Consider the following 17,782-nt stretch of genomic DNA (forward strand, 5'->3'; position numbering starts at 1 on the left):
GGGTAAACTGCATAGGTTATTGCATTGAATTTATGATGTTTTGTATATATTTTATTCTGTTGATGACCAAAAAGTACATTTGTTTTTTCTCTTATTGGTTAGTCAAGTTAATATGAAAGGAACTCAATGTGCCTTTTCACATGTCTACCTTATTTTACCATGGTAGAAGCAGTATTCTTAACTGCAAGACAAGACACAGAGAGCGCCTCCATCGCATAAAAACTTTTAAATAAACAAATAAAAAATTGTATAAAAGATACTCACAAAGGATGAATAAAAACAGGCATAAAAGGGTCAGAACGAAAGGTGCATATCCACCGGCTGTTCGTCTTCCCTGGTAGTGAAGTGGTTTTCGCGTTTCAGAGGTCACGCCTCCTTTCTCAGAACCAATTGAATTTGTTGTTAATGCGATGGAGGCGCTCTGTGTCTTGTCTTGCAATGCTGAGGTTGTTCTGAACCTGGTGAGAGCCGCCCCGTTATCGCCCTGCACTCCTGAACATCATTGATTTAATACTCTCTTGAACCAAAATCTGCTGGCGCGGTGTTTGATTCTGTCTGCAGTATTCTTAACTGTTCGGTTGTATGTTTTATTTGTGTATTTGGCTATTTTTCCTGACATTTTGACACAAAAACGTAGTAGACTGCCTATGCCATCTGACTTAATACTAGTTACATAGTATTTGAGGTTGAATAAAGACTCATGTCCATCAAGTTTAACCTATTGTGTGTATGTGTATGGTCCTACTGATGTGTGCGTATGTATAGGTCCCTGTGTGTTCTCATTCTTAAAAGTACTTGTACCCTTGTATATTACGGTCTCTGAGGAAATCGTCCAATCGCCTCTGGAATGATTCCACACTCTCAGCAGAAATCACAGCATGTGGCAGCGAGTTCCAGACCCCGACTGATCTAACTGAGAAGAGACCCCTTTGCCCCTTGTGCTGACATTTTTTCTCCACTAATTTTAAGTGGTGGCCTCTCGTCCTTGTCATGGAGTTAATTGTAAAGAGTTTGCTGCTAATGTTACTATCCCCGGTAAACATTTTGTACATGGAAACCATGTCCCCCCCTTAATCTCCATACTTCCAATGAGAACATATTTAAATTTAGTAGCCTGTTCTCATAGCTCATGTCCTCCATCCCCTTTATGAGTTTGGTCGCCCTCCTCTGGACTCTTTCCAGTTCAAGTCATCTCAGTCATTCAGCTTCAATACTTTGAGTCATTGAAGTGAGACTCCTGGTGGCCATACTTGTCTTGAGTCAGGGACTCGGACAGTATGGAAAGCAAAAAAACAGGATGACCGCTAAAAGTAAAAATGTTCTTTAATTCCATTTATGTTATGTTACTGATTTTTGAAATTCTCCATGCTCCCAATGCATTCTGTGGCTAAAATTTCAGAAGTAAAACATGCAGACATTAAAAGTTCTGAAATGAAAGATGAAATAGACTGGTTTATTTCTGCAACAGATCATCAAAAATGCCAACCAAGCATTATATTTGGCATTAGGAACAAGGCTTTGTTTTTCTTCATCTGTCGTTGGAGACTTTTCCGTTATCCAGATGCAGAAGATACTGTACCTGTTCAGGTTTCTTTAAAGAAAAAAAAGGCACAATAATGTAGAAGATTATTTTGTACCTTCTATCTTTCAAAGTTCACAGTTTTGACATGGCTTGATTTTCTCAGTTTCTATAGTAATGATACCAGTTATACTAGATCATATTTTGTAGATAGCAATGTATCATTTGTAAATTTTAAATTGAAGATCTGGTTGGAACCAAATTAATAATGTTAAACTGTAATAAGGTATCAGACACTCCCAACATACTCTGCATCCTATAATATGTTTAATCATGTTTGTTCAGATGCATCCAACATAGCACTTATAGTATGTTTAGTTGCTGTTGGTCTTTTACTGTATACATTAAGCCTTTAATGACTATAGTATCTTAGGCCTCCATGACCAAATCAATATGGAGCACTGTTTCTTTGGCCTAATGGCATAGTCGCTTGGCATATTGATTGGACCATTCACTTCTAGCTCCTGTAACACAATGTATTATGTGGGACCAGTGCCATATATCTAGCTGAAATGCATTCAGTCAGTATCTTTTTTTTTTTTTTAACTGCCATTAATATAGAGTAAAAAGGAGCAAGCAGGACAGGATGGGGATGGTAAAAGTACAAAGGAGAATTTAACTGGATATAGTAGGACGACATCTGCAGAAGTGCAGCACCTGTTATCCCACACATATTGTCAATCATATATCCGGAATGATCAAGTCAATAGCAGTACAGTGTGGTTCCTAATGTCAAGGTATGAGGTCCCTTGTATACCTACTCTGTCTTTTATATCTATGTTTACAGAGCTTATAGGTAAACCTGTTAAAGGAGAACTATGGGGTTCTATCTTTTCTTGATTAATGCATTCCTTAGGCTAAATAAGTAAATTATGTAATTTACTCTAATTAGCCAAAATGCACAGTAAGGCTATAAACCCTTATTTAAGGTGGTGGGCGGGGCTAAGTGCCTCAATGAGGAGACATCCCGACGTGTCTGACGGGATCCTCCCCACTGATCTTCCTCACTGTGACTGACAGTGATTCTTGAGAGCTGCTGCGCGTCCATTCAAGTGTCCCAGCAGACAAATCAGCTAATATGTATACATCTTTAAACTGACCAAATGAGAAAAATGCTTTGTCTGATATATTAAGTTAAAAAGTTTTACCACATTAAACAACAGTCTCCTAATTTAGCCATTTTTTAGCATTTCAAGAGAAAATTGAATGTTTGATATACCAGTAAGATATATATATCTATATCTATATATATCTATGTATGGGCAGAGCGTGGCAATGGAGCGGAAAGGTACCAGAATTTTATTGTTTTACAGGGAGAAGCTGGCCTTTCAGTATCTTCCGGCTTTTATGGATTGTAGCTGGGATCTGGATCTCTGGAGATTTCTTAAGGGTTCTGGGTAGGATGAAATCTCCAGTCCCGAGGTCAGGTGTTGCTAGTGATCAGGTGGCTGAGAGCAGCCTCATTAAGAGCCTAGACCAGAGCTCGAGGAAGGTGTTGGTGTGGTTTGGGCTGCAGGCCAGGTGTGGTGTGTGTTGGAGGCACACATGGAACAGCCTGGGAGGCTGGAAGGTTTGGAGAGCCTGAGAGAGCCAGGCACACGAAAGAGTGTGTTGAAATCAAAAGCTGCTGAAAGTTGTTACATGGTACAAAGTATTTCTGAAGAGTTTGTGTTGAGGAAAACAGTAAAGTCCTGGGATTGGGACACTGTGACTGAATGGGACAACTGAGAATGGTGAGATTGATATGTTTGCTGAAATACAAGCATACTTTGTTCTGCCGAAGAAAGCTATCTTTCTGTGAAAATGGCTTCAAGACTGGTCCTTAAGCACGCTCACCATATGTGCTAGATATCAATAGAGAGAGAGAGAGAGATACACTATTATATACATACATACATACACAGAGAGAGGAAGATGATTTTCACAGAAGATTTACATAGAAAAATGGGTGAATCATGAGTAAAAGCTGCTTGAATCTTGGATATAATATTTGATAAATAAAACACCCGCTTTGTGTTTTTTTAAAAATATATTTTGCAGCAGAATAAGAGCACAGGACTTCCCATGGCATTATATATTTTTTCCATTACAGTACAGTGCATGGTTAATCAGTATCAACATACAAACATTCCCTAATTTGTCTATTTTGTAAAAAACAAAGGTTTAAACAAATTCTGAGTGCTAACAATACTTTGTGGATTTGGAACCAGATGGAAAAGTATAGAGCAATATATTTTTATAGCTACAATGGTATGGGAGAGGAGGGGGTATTTTGAGTAATGAACCAATCACACAAGTACGTTCTTTAATTTCGAGGAAGTAATATTTATAGTGCATGTTATTGAATATAGCAAATAACATGGCAACAAACAACATACAATTGTAACTATACATTCATGCTAGTGCATGCAAACCAAACAATTACCATTACAAGAATAATATACAATATGTGCAAGCAAGGTGGAATCAGGGAATAACTGAGTAATACCAGACAGGGCATGTTATCAAATAAAAAGCAAAAAAAGGAGCAACATTGAATATAAAAGCAGCAAATGTGCAGAATGCTAAGACATCCAACTGCTAGAGAGGTACAAATAAAAAGCAGTCAGGCAAGGCCATTTGGTTGTTTACTAAAGGAGTTGGGAATCTTCATACAAAAAACAGTGTGAATATGTACTTCAATTATCCAATCGTATCCAGATGAAATAAATAAATAGGAATTTGCTGTGAATTTTGTTGCGTGTGAAGATTCTCAACTCTTTTTAGTAAGTTATCCTGTGTTGGAGGGAGACATCTGCTGAAGTGCAGTGCCACCTGCAAGTGAAGCAGGAAAGTGACTTAGAAAGGCAGTTTTGGTATAAGTCAACAACGTCAAGGAAGAAAATTGCAGTGGTTTGGTGAGGCATATCTAACTGCCCATACATTTAGATGACAGATCTACCCATCAGTGTTCACCTTAATTTGTTACAAATCTTGATTTCATCATGTAATATTCTAGGCTAGTGATTTTGAATGAATTTATTGTTAACTGTTTAATCCTTTCAGTGAAATTATTATTTAAGAGCCTTATTTATTTTTGAAAATTATTTTCTTTTGAGATATAAAACTCTTACCATGAGAGAGACATGTATACTATGCCGGATGAAGAAAAGTAGTTACCATTGGTTATATTTCGGTCTGCTGTATGCTAAAGTACCTGTAAAAAAATTATGTAATTCCTCAAAATTATCTCGGAAACGTGTCTGTTCAATCTTCTGGAAATGTTTATAATTGCCATATAAATATCATACATATTGTAAATGATTCATGCATGTAATTTGTATTATAACAGTCTTTTATTTTTTGTTTTTTTATTTTAGAATATACCATGTTACAGCTTGGGGAGTGCCATTTATTCTCTCCTGTCTGCCTCTCTTTGGTGATTACTATGGACCAGCTGGAGCATGGTGGTAGGTTTTCTATTCATGTAACATGTTTAGTTGTAAAACAGAAGCATACATTTGCAATCAGCCTATATATACAGTGTACATATTCCATTTACAAATTTAAACGTATAACACAGGTTGTAAGACTGGGAAAAATCTCACTTTAGCATGCTAGAACAATAGATCTAGAAGTCAACATTACATGCAGTGAGACAGGTGCCAATTAATCTTTTTTTTGCCTCTCTTTTCAACCTGTTTACCCAGAGTTTGCTCTCGTTGCCACCTCCTAAGGTAGCTTTAAAAGACTTAAAGTGTATTTCCACTTTTGCAGTCAAATTTGAGAAAACCCCTCTATATGTTTGTTATGTGTTCCTGTTCGCACATCATACTGAAAAATTACTTTTTAAAAATATGTCTTACATTTTAGATGTTTTGTTAAAGCAGGCAAGATGGCTGATTCCAGGTTTTTCTTAGCCCTTCCAAAGTGGACTTGGGCCTGCAATTTGAGGATTGTAATTATCTGATGAGCTTCAGTAACATACAATGGACAAGCCACCTCAGGCCCCTCACCCCTCACAGCCCCTCCGAACATTTCAAAGAAGTTGAAGCAATAAGAAGTTTTAACCCTTAGAACCCTAACCAAGTAAAAGCAATTTAAACTGCAAGACACATTTTTATTTTTTTTAACATGCAATGTGAATGGGAACATGTAACAAATATAAAATAGGTGTTATCCTAATGTGGCTGCAAAAGTGGAAATACACTTTAAGCCTTTCTTGAGCATCAGGCCATTTATGAGCAGTCTTGGTGAAAATGGCATCTGCCTGATCAAGGTAGCATACAACTGTTAGGTTTAATGTTCGTTTTACATGTTTACTTATAACCAAGACATTTGGATGGCTCCACATTAAGTGACTTATATTGTTTCTCATGTTATTAGAAGATTCTTTTTAGAGGTAAGGTTTTAAACCCGTCAGGTAAATAATACAAAAAAAAGATGTTTGCTTTTAGTAGGAGAAAGCAAAGAGTTTAACTGGCCACACGCAATCAGACTTTGCCCAGATATGAACAGTTAGATCAGCAACATTTACTAATAGCTATGTAGGGTGTCATGGAGGGGGCATAGGTGACTAAGTGAAAAGGAATAATCTGTTGTCTCGTGTTCTATAAAAACTCTATAAAAAGAATAGAAAATAATACAGTTTACAATATTTAATAAAAGTGAAAGGGGCCATACAACATTTCCTGAAATATTTATCTTAAAAAATGATGGAGATGGAGCAAGTGGGCTGTATCTCCTAAACAACAGTTCTCTTCATCTAACAAATTGTAATCTGTGTGGCCAGCTTTAAAGATGTCCTACTAGACTTATTCATCTAATGCCATATCCCAAAGATGGGGCTTTCTTCCTCAACAATGCTTACTGTAGCTGAACCTGTGACAAAATATTTTCTGCCTTGATACAAAAGCTTCTTCTAGTTTGTTCTGTTGTAAGGTGAATGTATTTGAGCCAGAGGAAAAGTGAAGAGAGGGGACAGCTTTTCAACATTTCTCCTACCTTCCGAGAGTCACAACTTTGGATTGAAGATCAATCAGAACCAGTGGGTTTTGCTGACTGTTTCCCTGGAGTACAATTCTAGGGGGAAAAAAATGAAGCCAGCTAGAAGGACAACTCTATTGGCAGGCTTAATCATCCAACTGCCAGGAAACATCCGTTTTTTTTTTGCCTAGCATAGAGAATTAAAGCTAGCCTTAAGGTGGTTGAATTTTGGCCATGCCTTGCTGACTTGGTCACAATTCAACCAGTATGTTGCCCTGTCAGCACCCCTCCGAACTGGTCCGACGTTCTTGTCTGAGCAGTGACGTTAGCTGCAGTCACTGTATGGGTATTCTGACAGCGGCACACATATCTCTGCCTGTGGGACTGAATGAGGAAAAGCGCACAGTGTATGGCCACGCTTAGGATCTGTTTTTGTTCAGCTACTGTCTAATAGACATGTTGGAATTGGATCCTCAAAGTCCCCCTAATCTAGCCATTGTGCATTAGTGTATTCTTGCTTAGATTCTCACCATTACAACCTTGTTCATGTTTTCAATATAGGCCGCAAGGCTCTGGATATCTAAATCAGAGAGGCTTGCCTGTGAGGCTAATATTGCTGTCCAGCCCTTTGACTGTCCTGCTCGGCTCCATCTTTCTCCTTTGCCTTTATTTTATGTCACTTTTTTCTTGCCTGCAAGCCTGTTTCCTTGCAGAGCACACTCATTTTTTGCTATTCCCGTCACTTTTGTTTACTGTTGCCGGGTAGCTAACCCAGCTCGTTGTCTATGTTTCTTGCCCAGTTCAGGTTTATGCCACTTTACCTTGATTGTCTGCACAGTCCAGAACATACTGCGCAGTTCCGGCCAGTTTAACTATACTGTGCAGTAGGAATGCTCAGATACCAAGCACTTTTTCAGCTCCAAGACTAGACTAGAGAAAAACTCAAAAGTTAGGAGGCAGCTGTCATTTTTATGGATCATATGGGGCTCCTGGGATGTGTGTATCCCTGTTCTAATGTATGATTTCTTATATGTTCTCTAACAGTTGGGGTTAAGCCACCCAAGGTGGAAATTTTTTTTTTACATTTCTACATATTTAATACGTGCATCCATATAAATTATATGAACATATAAATATGAATGATTGTATTGATTGTATACAATATGATTATATTGTAATATTTTAATACATTTACACCTTTTTAGATTCCTTTTCCATATAATCCTTAACATAATAGATTCATTTATCCTATTGATTTAATCTAATTATTTAACTATTGCTTGTTATCATATCTTTCAATTTTTTACAATTCATATATCATAATTTATTACACCTCACCCTATTTGCTTCCATCTAATTTCACTTGTGTAATTGGAGGATTCTACCACCCCTGCACTATAATATTACTAATATTGCCTGTGTGCTCCCTGCACACAGCAACTCACAACACCCTTATTATTTCTTATTATTTCTTGTTTATTATTTTAATAATAAACAAGCCTACCAACAAAGGATTCCATCCATTATACTTTTATCTCAATGGTAAATTCCATCACACACCTTTTTTACCTCCTAGTAAATCGATACCGCTAATAAACCTCGTAAATTTCCTCATTACATTTCTCAATGTAATGACATGGTCCACTCCTTTTTTATATTTTCATACTTATTAGTCAATCCATTAAAAGTTAAGTTTTAGTTGTTTTTATTTATTGTCTCAAGTTTCGGGAACATGCAGCGGTATTGCCGATCACTGAAACTTTTGACCAGCCTCTTTCTATGTTCTCACCAATTATATAGTTACACCACCATTTGCTCCACCCATCTGTCAAATTTAAAAAGCCTCTCCTACTCCCGCCAGTTCTCGTTCTTCTCCATTCTGGCTTGACAAAGAGGTAGAGCCTAGAAACGCGTAGCCCATACTTTGCAACCTTGTCTGAACTCTTTACCCCACGGACATCCACATTTTCTGCATACAGCAGCAGCGTTACATCTGAAACTGACTGGCGGCATGGACTTTTCTCCTCACAGCAGTCAGGGCTCAGCCTGGCCGGCTGAGCCTGTACACCACCATTTACATCTGGAGAACCTTTCAATCAGAGTGACAGCTGCCAGCACATGTTTCAGCCAGAGGCTCTGTGATCCACCAGCCTTCCTCCCCTGTAGGATTATGCAGGATTTCTTCTGTTTGATAGCACAACTATTCATCCTTTCATAAGGGTATTTCTACTGCCCCCATCCAACAGTGAGTTACCTTCCACTCTCATCATATATGCCATCAAAGAATTACATCAAATTACGAATAACTTTTGGGTAGTAGCGCTCCTTTTGTTTTTTCCTTGTTAAGCCACCCAAGTGAGCTGTCCACCTAGCAACCTTATTCGTTTTTTTTGTACCTAGCCTCCACTTCTGAAAATGGGCATCATAACCCATTAGTTCTAACTGATCTTCAATCAAAAACGTTTTCTCTCAGAGAAAAGAATTTTAGGAGTTCAAAGACTTCATCTTTACCTTCTTATCAATGTAATGGTTCCCAAAGTGTTGACTGTCTGTAGTTTCAGTTCTCATTTTAAAAAATGTCCTACTTTTAAATTTGATTGGGGTTCTCATTTAACTGCTGGTTATGTTGCATTCTCTAGACAAGAAAAATGTTCCCACTCTGTCAGTGATTGTTTTCTATGAAGCCATTCTCTTTTTCAAAATGTCATAAAACAAAAGCTATCATTTAACTAGGATGCTTTTTGTTTAGTTCAGGCATCTCTTTTCATCTTTACAGATCTGTTCCGCTTTCATGCTATTTTATACTGTATTTGAGCGTTCCATACACATAATAGAATGTTCTAATGTACTTGAAAAATAATTTACGATACCATGAATACTGTTTATGATAAACTGTGACCCATGCTTCTGATAAAACAATAGCTGTCGGGGATTTGCAGCCTGTTATCAGATCAAGTGACCTAGCACAGTTACTACCTGTCCCATGGAATGTCTAAGATCACAGCTCATGGGGAGATACTACAAAGGGCCTATCACCTTTCTTGTAGCTTCTTTCAACTCCACTAAGTGAATGCTGTTCTCTCTTCCAGCTGGATTACTGATGAGCATGTTGCCTGGAGATTTGTCATGTAAGTACTCTTCAGTTCCAGAAATGGATGACTTTCATTTAGTGTTCATTATACAAGAGAATGGTAGCTAGTGAATTTGTAATGCTTTCTTCTGTGGAAATCTCCCCCTCTACCTCTTGAGAATGACAAGATCTCAAAAGCAGAATGCAGTGTGCACAGCACAGGTGACATTATATTTAGTTATTATGTTCCCTAATTACCTAATTATTCTGTGCTGAAGAAATCCCTCTCTAAAATGGCATTTATTTACTCACCTTTTGTCCATCAGTTGAGTTGAATGCTTGTTCCCCCCAACAGCTTCTATGGTTCCTCCTGTGATGTCCTGTAGGAGATGGGAGGGACCACAGTGGCTAACTGTGGAAGCAAGCATTTCACTCATCTGATGGCTGAATGTTTGCAGTGGCTGGGCAGCAGAGAAGCAGTGGATTTTCCTTACACTTGCATCTAGAAAGGTTTAAAAACACTTCTTTTGTAGGTGGCTTTTTTTGCAAAAGTAACTATGGTGACAGGTTTGTTTTAAAGCAACCCAGCCTGCAAATTTAACAACAATCTTCTCATAAGAAGATTTAAAGTATTTTATGCCTGATTTACTTGTAAATGCCTACATTGTGTAGACATCTGAAAGACCCAAGACTACTGCTAGGCGCCACAATCTTGGATGTGATGTCAGCAGATGCAGTGCTAAACCTCATATGACACTATATTATTCCCCTTCACTTCTGCCCCAGAAACTACAAAAAGATTATGAAGGGAGGTGAGGGGCAGAGGAACTGGGCCAGGACATACAGTAATTAGACACCCCAAAAGAGGAAAGTGCTATGACATTGCAAGAGGGAGGGGGTCTGTGCTAGGAAATTTACTGTTGAAGTGGTTATATTCCCTAGCAAGTTCAAGAGCACATTACAAGTGAATAAAAAACAGTTGATGGAAAGGAAAAACACAGCAAGTAGGCAATTCAATTATGATTTTTCTCTGCTTTTACCTGTATTTTTTCAAGTTGGTGACAAGGTTTGAGAACGTTGTCCTTGAGCTTTACATGTGACAGTCTTTTCAAATCTCATGATGGTCCCAGCCCACCTGGAACACATACCTGTGGAAATTTAAAAATTATTATATCATAGGGGCGCCTGCTTTGGTTGCTTATATTAGAGAGAGTACACAAAACAGACATGGCTAACATAAATAGCTATCTGTGCCTATGCTGTTCTTTCAGTTTATGTCTTACAGGGAAATTAAGGAGTACCAGGCAGACTCAAAGCAAGGTGGAAGAAAATGTGTGACAGAATGAAAAATTTAAGTAAATAAGTACGATACTTTTCCTTAACAGTAATATTCACTTTATAACTGCTACAAGAAGCATGCTGTACAAACTATCCCCGTGCTTCACTGGAGCCCTAAGGAATACCTAGTACTTAGGGATATTGGAAACACATGGTAATCTTTTCTACATCCTAAAATACAGTTCCAAGCACTGCCTTGTGAGACCTTGTCAAGTAAACCTACCACAAACCTGGGCAATTGAACCTGACCATAAGATGGGTTATGTCACAGTGTCCAGCAATCCATGCCAGGTTTTCATGTGGGTCCCTGGTGCTTGGCTGTCAGCCTATGGGATTCCACAGGGCTGCAGCCAATCTGCACACCTCCTCCCCTACTTGGCACCCTCTCACTTGTTGCTTTTGGTTTGAGCAACAAGTCCCATCCTTTGTGCTGGACCACCTGTGATTCTTTGTGTCCTTTTTTGGATCTCTCCGTTCCCTATCCCCCCTGTGCTTTAGTACTGTCCTGTATTGGCTTGGTTCCCCTTGCATCCCTGTATGCCTCCTATGTGACTCCAGTGTACCCTGTAACCTCTCGGTTGGATTTTCCCTTTTTGCTCTTTCCTGTGCCCGTTTGTTACAGTTCCTGTGGCTCCTGTGTGTGTTAGCTTCCCATCTTGCTTGTAGGTTTGCACCCCCTTTTCTGTGTCTTGCAGTGCAACACATTTTCCCTTGACGCTATCTTCCTGCATGGCGTCTGGTACTTCCGTGGCATTGCCCTGCTTTCTGTTTATTCCTGTACCTTCCCCCTGTGCATATCACCTAGTGTGCCTGTAGTTCCGTGTTGTTTACACTCAGTATCCTTTCCTGTACTTGCACCCTTCCTTGTGTGCTCCTTCCATGCTATATATGGTTGAAGTGTGAGCCTTCATTCCTTGTGCTCCATGTGAGCTTCTGCTGGTCCTGCTAGTGGATGGAAATCCCCTCCTCAGTCAGCGTTTTCACCTGCACTACCCGATTGTCTGCCTTCCTCCGGTGTGGCTGCTTGTTTCCATGCAGCCTTGCCCCAGTGTATACCAGTTAGCCGTGTTGTGGTTTACCTCCTGCTTCTTGTGGTAATTTTGCTCTGCACTATAGTGCACCTCCCTCCTTTCTCTGGTGCATTCCCCTCTGCTTGTTCCCTGCATCTTCCCTCTAGTGCCTCTTTTTGTACCTTGTATCCTGTTTGCTTCCTGTGTCTTGTCCCATGTGCTGTGGTCCCCGAGTACCCGCTAGCACTGTGCCTGCACGGGTGTGTCAGAGAGCCGCAACCTGGGAGCTGCCCCGCAGCTCAACATCCACACCATCAGTGGCTCTGGGGAAGACCAGGTGGCTCCTTACATCCTGCGTCTCTGGCATCTTAAGAGACCCTTATTCCTGCACATTCCTAATCCAGTCACTATATACTTCCCCGCAAGACCCAGAGTTTATGATTCCTGGTGCCCCAGTGCCCTAATCGTGACAGGTTAGCAGATATCACCTTCATGGAAAGTCACATGTCAAAAATGGTAATGTATATGGCAAATATATACCATACATATAGCATTCAGCAAGGACATCCCTTTATTGAATGTCTGTATTTGTGAGAGGAAAAAAAAAATCAGCCTGCAGACATTGGATTTTTAAAACATTTTAAGTTGAGGTCATGTGACTGCCAATACCTCCTCTTGGGTGGTGGGTGGAGTCTGCTTTTGGTCTCTATGTCATCACTATCAGACATGAGACTGCACATCTCTCCCCACCCAGCAATATTTCACGGGCCGACAATACTGAGGTCTACAGAAATCAGCGTGATGATGCAAATCAGAGGGCCGACAATGCATATGCCAATGGCAACACATTAACATTGAGGGCCTGGGAGAGGAAATACACAGCTAAAGCACACACTGGCAGAGTCACTGGGTAAATTTCCAAAATAATTACTTTTATCTAGGGCTGGTAATGATTAAAATTTTCCTGTTCGATTAATCGAATTTTTTTTTTAATCGATTAATTATAACGCACATAAAGATCCAACTACATTGGCCTATACACATACAGCACAGCATATAATTAAGTAATAGCATGAACTAGGATCACACTAATCCAGCACGTTATTAATCTCACGCGCCCCACTGAATATGGCCGTCGCTTTAGTGGGGCAACTCAGAATAATAACGTGCTGGATTAGTGTGATCCTAGTTCATGCTATTACTTAATTATATGCTGTGCTGTATGTGTATAGGCCAATGCCAGGGATCCCAACCTGAAATAAGCAATGTCAGGGAGGTGTCCCTCTGTTTCAGGGAGGTGCACTCTCACCCCCCCCATCGGCGGAGGGGGGGTTAGGGGGGGCTGGGAGAGAGCACCCCCCTGAAATGATGGCAGATCGCACAGGAAGCAATAGCTTCTTTGCTATCTGCAGACTTTTTTTTTTTTTTAAGTATTCTGCCAGTTGCAGTTGTCAGAATAATAAAAAAAAGGCATAAGAATGCATAGCTAGATTCCTATTGGCTATTTCACTTTGCAATAGCCTGGCGGCCGGGAGAGTTAGGCTGTGTACTCACTGTGTATTCCATCGGATAACGAAGGAAAGGGGGAGGAGTCCAGTGACGTCACCGGACATCGACGTCACCGGACATCGACGTCACCTGACTCCACCCCCCTTCCCTTCGTTAGCCGACAGAGCCACTTGTGGAAGGAGTCCGGTGACGGAAGACCCGGAAGCCGGCGGAGAGGTGAGTATGGATCAAAATAATTTTGATCGATCAAAGAAAATTACCGATTGATCGAAGGATTAATCGTTAATTTCCGCAGCCCTACTTTTATCATTATTATTGTTAATACAGGTATTTATATAATGCCAACAATTTACGCAGCGCTTTTACATTCACATCAGTCCCTGCCCTCAAGAAGCTTACAATCTAATGTCTCTATCTCACATACATGGACACACATAAAAGGAGCCACTTAATCTACCAGCATGTCTTTGGAGTGTAAATTATAGCAGGTATATTAGCACAGTTTAGCTCATAAAATGGGGCTGTATAAGTCAAAACATTGTACATTTTCGCTGGAGTTTAAATTAATTGAAATAAGCAGCTAAATATACATTCAAAACTTACATGTTCTGCAAAATCAACCTTGGACTTGGCTTCCGGGCTTCCCTGTTCCTTAGAGGTGGGGCCAAGCTTAGCTTTTACAGGAAAATGTGAGATCTGCTTATTCAGCTGTTTATATACCTGGATCTTCTGAGTATTTTGGTTTGTTTTTTATGAAAAGATATTCCTTATAGTCCTATTACTGCGCAATGTTCTTTTCATGAACTGAAGGGCAATATAGTGCTACCAAGTGCTATGTTGGTGACCAGTTCGTCACAGCTACGGTGGAAGCATGAATGGCCAGACTTTGTCGCATTCCTTGACATTGTTAATAAACAGATTTTTTTTTTACTATTCCTGTTTAAATTATCTTAAGTACTGCACACACAGCTTTCTGATTAAAATACTTTTTTATTTAATGGTCAAAAAAAAACTTCCAGCTCCTACGTGATATATCGTAAATGTATTTGCTCCACATCCGTATAAATTTATGGGATAACCATTCTCTTCAGTGTGGATGAATAACTTCAAAGAATACTGGAAGGGACAGCGAAGGGAAATCAAACGCTTAAGTGTTCCCCAGAGGCTTTGTATTTCCTTCTCAGTGAGCGAAAACAAATGTTTCAGGCCTAGGGGAGGTAGCTGTGAAAAGTGTACCTAATATAAAGAGGGCACTTTCCCTGTCCCATTGGATCCAGTGATATTTACATAAGACAGATTCATGTTTGGAAGGCTCGCAGTTTAACTTTGAACCCCTCCTGACCTGCCATTTGTAATTTGCAATAGAAAAGACATTCATAGTAGACTGAGCCGAACTTCAAGCAAAAATCCTCCAGTAACAATCGGAAAGAAACTTTCCTTTGTGTTCCTTGGCTGTTTTGATTTTTTTGCTCCGGATCCCTGTTTTACATAAATTACATTTTAAGTAATTCAGCGACATCTATTAACATGGATTCAAATTCCATCTATTAACATGGATTCAAATCCTAAGGGATTTTTTCCCCCCAATCCCTGCTGTTTTCATTGATGCACTCAGGCACTGAAGCAGACTCCTTTTCCTGTAAGATGCATATGAATTTGTTAAATCACCTGACAGCTTCTTACGCCCCTTAAAAAATCACGGTTAGTCTGTTACATATATTTTGAAGAAAACAGTTGTAGGAGGGCCAGCTCCTATTTTGTTGTCATAAGGTAGACAGATATAGTCTTAGGAAATAAGGCAGAGAGATTTCACCAAAGGCATCCCCAGAAAAAATCCAATAGATGAATCATCAGACTGCTTCTATAACTCAAAAATCACTTTTCAGAGGGACTAGCAGTTTTAAGTAAGTTTGTCATTTGGTAACTTTCACTGATTAAAACTGAATCCCAGGCAGAAAAAAACACCAATTCATGCAGCTATGTGTTCACTACAAAAAGATTAAGGGGTGTATTTATTAAAAATTTGTAGAGCCATTCTTCATGCAGAACTGCATGTAGTGGTAAAAATGAGTAGAATATTTTCTTTCCAGGTCAAATGTAATACCAGGAAAATACCACATTATGGCCACTAGATGGAGCTGAGGAGCATTAAGAAATTCCTCAGCTACCTCTACTGCCTAGAATGTGCTATTTACCTGATATTATGTTCAATCTGGAAAGAAAATATACTAATAACATCCGGGTTTTTTTCCCCACAGACCAAATGTACACAGGACAAGGCTCTGCAATTGTATTACATCCTTTGTGTATTTTTAAAAGCAACTATGGTAGCTACCTGTATTTGACTTGGTATCAACCTCTTACAATGCCCTGTATAACAAATTTTAGACAAGGAAAGGCAGAAGCAGCACAAAGCGCCAGTGATAACAAGGAACATAGTACCAGGAGAAGAGTGCAAAGTGACAGAGAGATGAGCTTATAACTGTGCATTCACAGGGTGGGGTAGAGACCATATCTACTTGTATTACTTAACTGCAGTAGCAAGTAGTTAACTGTCCAGGCTGGCTGTGCTGTGTGGCAGAGCTGTATACATCTCTGAATTGGATGGGCAGAAATACAAACCCTTTGGCAGGTAAAACAGCGCTTATTCCAACTCTGTTTATTGGTTTGCCTGACCTTTTTAAAATTATTCCATTAGTGCCATACATGTGTTTCCGATGAAATTTGTCATTAGCATCATTAGAACAGAGTATTTTCAAAACTTTTCCCCACATCCCGTTAAGGGGAAGCCACTTTGATAGGTGGTGAAACGTCTTCAACATTACAAAATGTGTGAATGTAACTACTATTACTAGTTACAAGCCAGAGCAGCAGTTTAAACTTCCTCTGTGTGAATTTAAAATGAGTTGTTTTCAGCTTATAGATTCCCATGTGCCTTGTTTACGTTCTTACTTGAAATGGTAAATGCAGATCATTATGTATAGAATTTTCAGTAGACTAAACATGTTCCCTTTAAAGGGTCTATATAGTGGTTTTGTACATATTCTTTGTTGTAATCAGGTAAACATGAGTTAATATTTTGTAGTCTTCTATCCAGCCAGCAGGTGGAGCGCTAGACTAATTTTCACATCATTAGTAGGACTACTTATCAGCTGTACTTTAAGAAGCCCATTTTTTGCACAACTGTGAGTCATCAGAACAGTAACTCCTACCCCTTATCAGATTTGTTAGTCCAAGGGTATTTTTTAATCAGACAAACAGAGCTACAAAACAAGCTGCTCTACTGTCCTTAGGTGACCCACAGTGCTCTGGAAAACCTTTGTCATGTTCTAAATGTTTATTTGTAAGGCTAGTCATATACAGTGTTTTTCCATACAGCTCACTCTCCATTCCAACACCCATGCTAATAGCTGAGAGTTTTTGGCCCTGTGTATGGCCAGCCTAAGACAAAGTTGGTCAATAGTGCAAAAACAGATATAAGAGCACAAGTTTACAACAATGACTTAAATTTCAAATAAGATTTTACAGCATGTGGCACATTAAACAATTTAGGAAGTGGCTATAATATATTTATTGACAATATGCGATGTTCCAGTTTCCAGACTGGATATTCTGAGAGACCTATCTGCAGCTGGGTGATCCTTCCAGCGTTGGTCCAAACATTGAAGGATTGCCTCATGTTAGCCTTCTCTAGCAACATCAGTATTCAAGTTGTTTAAAAAGGTTAATGGTTTCACTGGACATAGATTTATTTTGTTTGAAGATTAGGGAAATTATGGTTAATAGACCCGTCCAAACACTGACAAATTTTGAAAGTAAACATTTTGTGAGACTTTCTCCATTATGGCATGTATACGTATATACAGGGCTTGAAAAATTTGGCGGTGTCTCACCAGTCAGTCCAAAATTTCACCAGTCAGCATGACCGGACTATATAGCCTTGCAATATATGTTAAAAAATTTTGGGGACAGATAGAGGTTTCTTTTGTGACCCCACGGGGGGGTTATTTTTTTTTACTATATAATGAAAAAAGTACCATAAATATATTAAAAAAAAGTTTCCCTACGTTATGTTATAAAACATTTATTCTTACCCATATTTTTAGTAAAACATAAAAGTCGGGGTCACGTCGGGTAAATAGACACCAAACATGTCAAGCCTTAAAACTGCGTGCGCAAAAAACGCCCATACGCGACGATTAAAATGCTTTTACTGCTCATCACTTTAGTGTTATCAGTGATTAATGGCTCTAGAATTATTGCTCTCATTGCGACATTTGCGGCGATATGTAACATGTGCGGCACAATAGG

General features: G+C 39.3%; 1 protein-coding gene across 1 annotated transcript in view; it reads left to right on the forward strand.

Moving 5' to 3' along the window:
- LOC108784649 (G-protein coupled receptor 1-like) overlaps positions 1-17,782 on the forward strand; it is a 401,418-nt gene that overhangs the window by 227,194 nt on the left and 156,442 nt on the right. The window contains exons 7-8 of the mRNA XM_018553518.1: positions 4,939-5,028; positions 9,634-9,672. Of these exons, the coding sequence (XP_018409020.1) occupies positions 4,939-5,028; positions 9,634-9,672 (129 nt within the window). The remainder of the gene's footprint in view (positions 1-4,938; positions 5,029-9,633; positions 9,673-17,782) is intronic.

The sequence above is a fragment of the Nanorana parkeri genome, unplaced genomic scaffold (genome assembly GCF_000935625.1).
Source record: "Nanorana parkeri isolate BGI_ZX_2015 unplaced genomic scaffold, ASM93562v1 scaffold122, whole genome shotgun sequence".
Lineage (NCBI taxonomy): Eukaryota > Metazoa > Chordata > Amphibia > Anura > Dicroglossidae > Nanorana > Nanorana parkeri.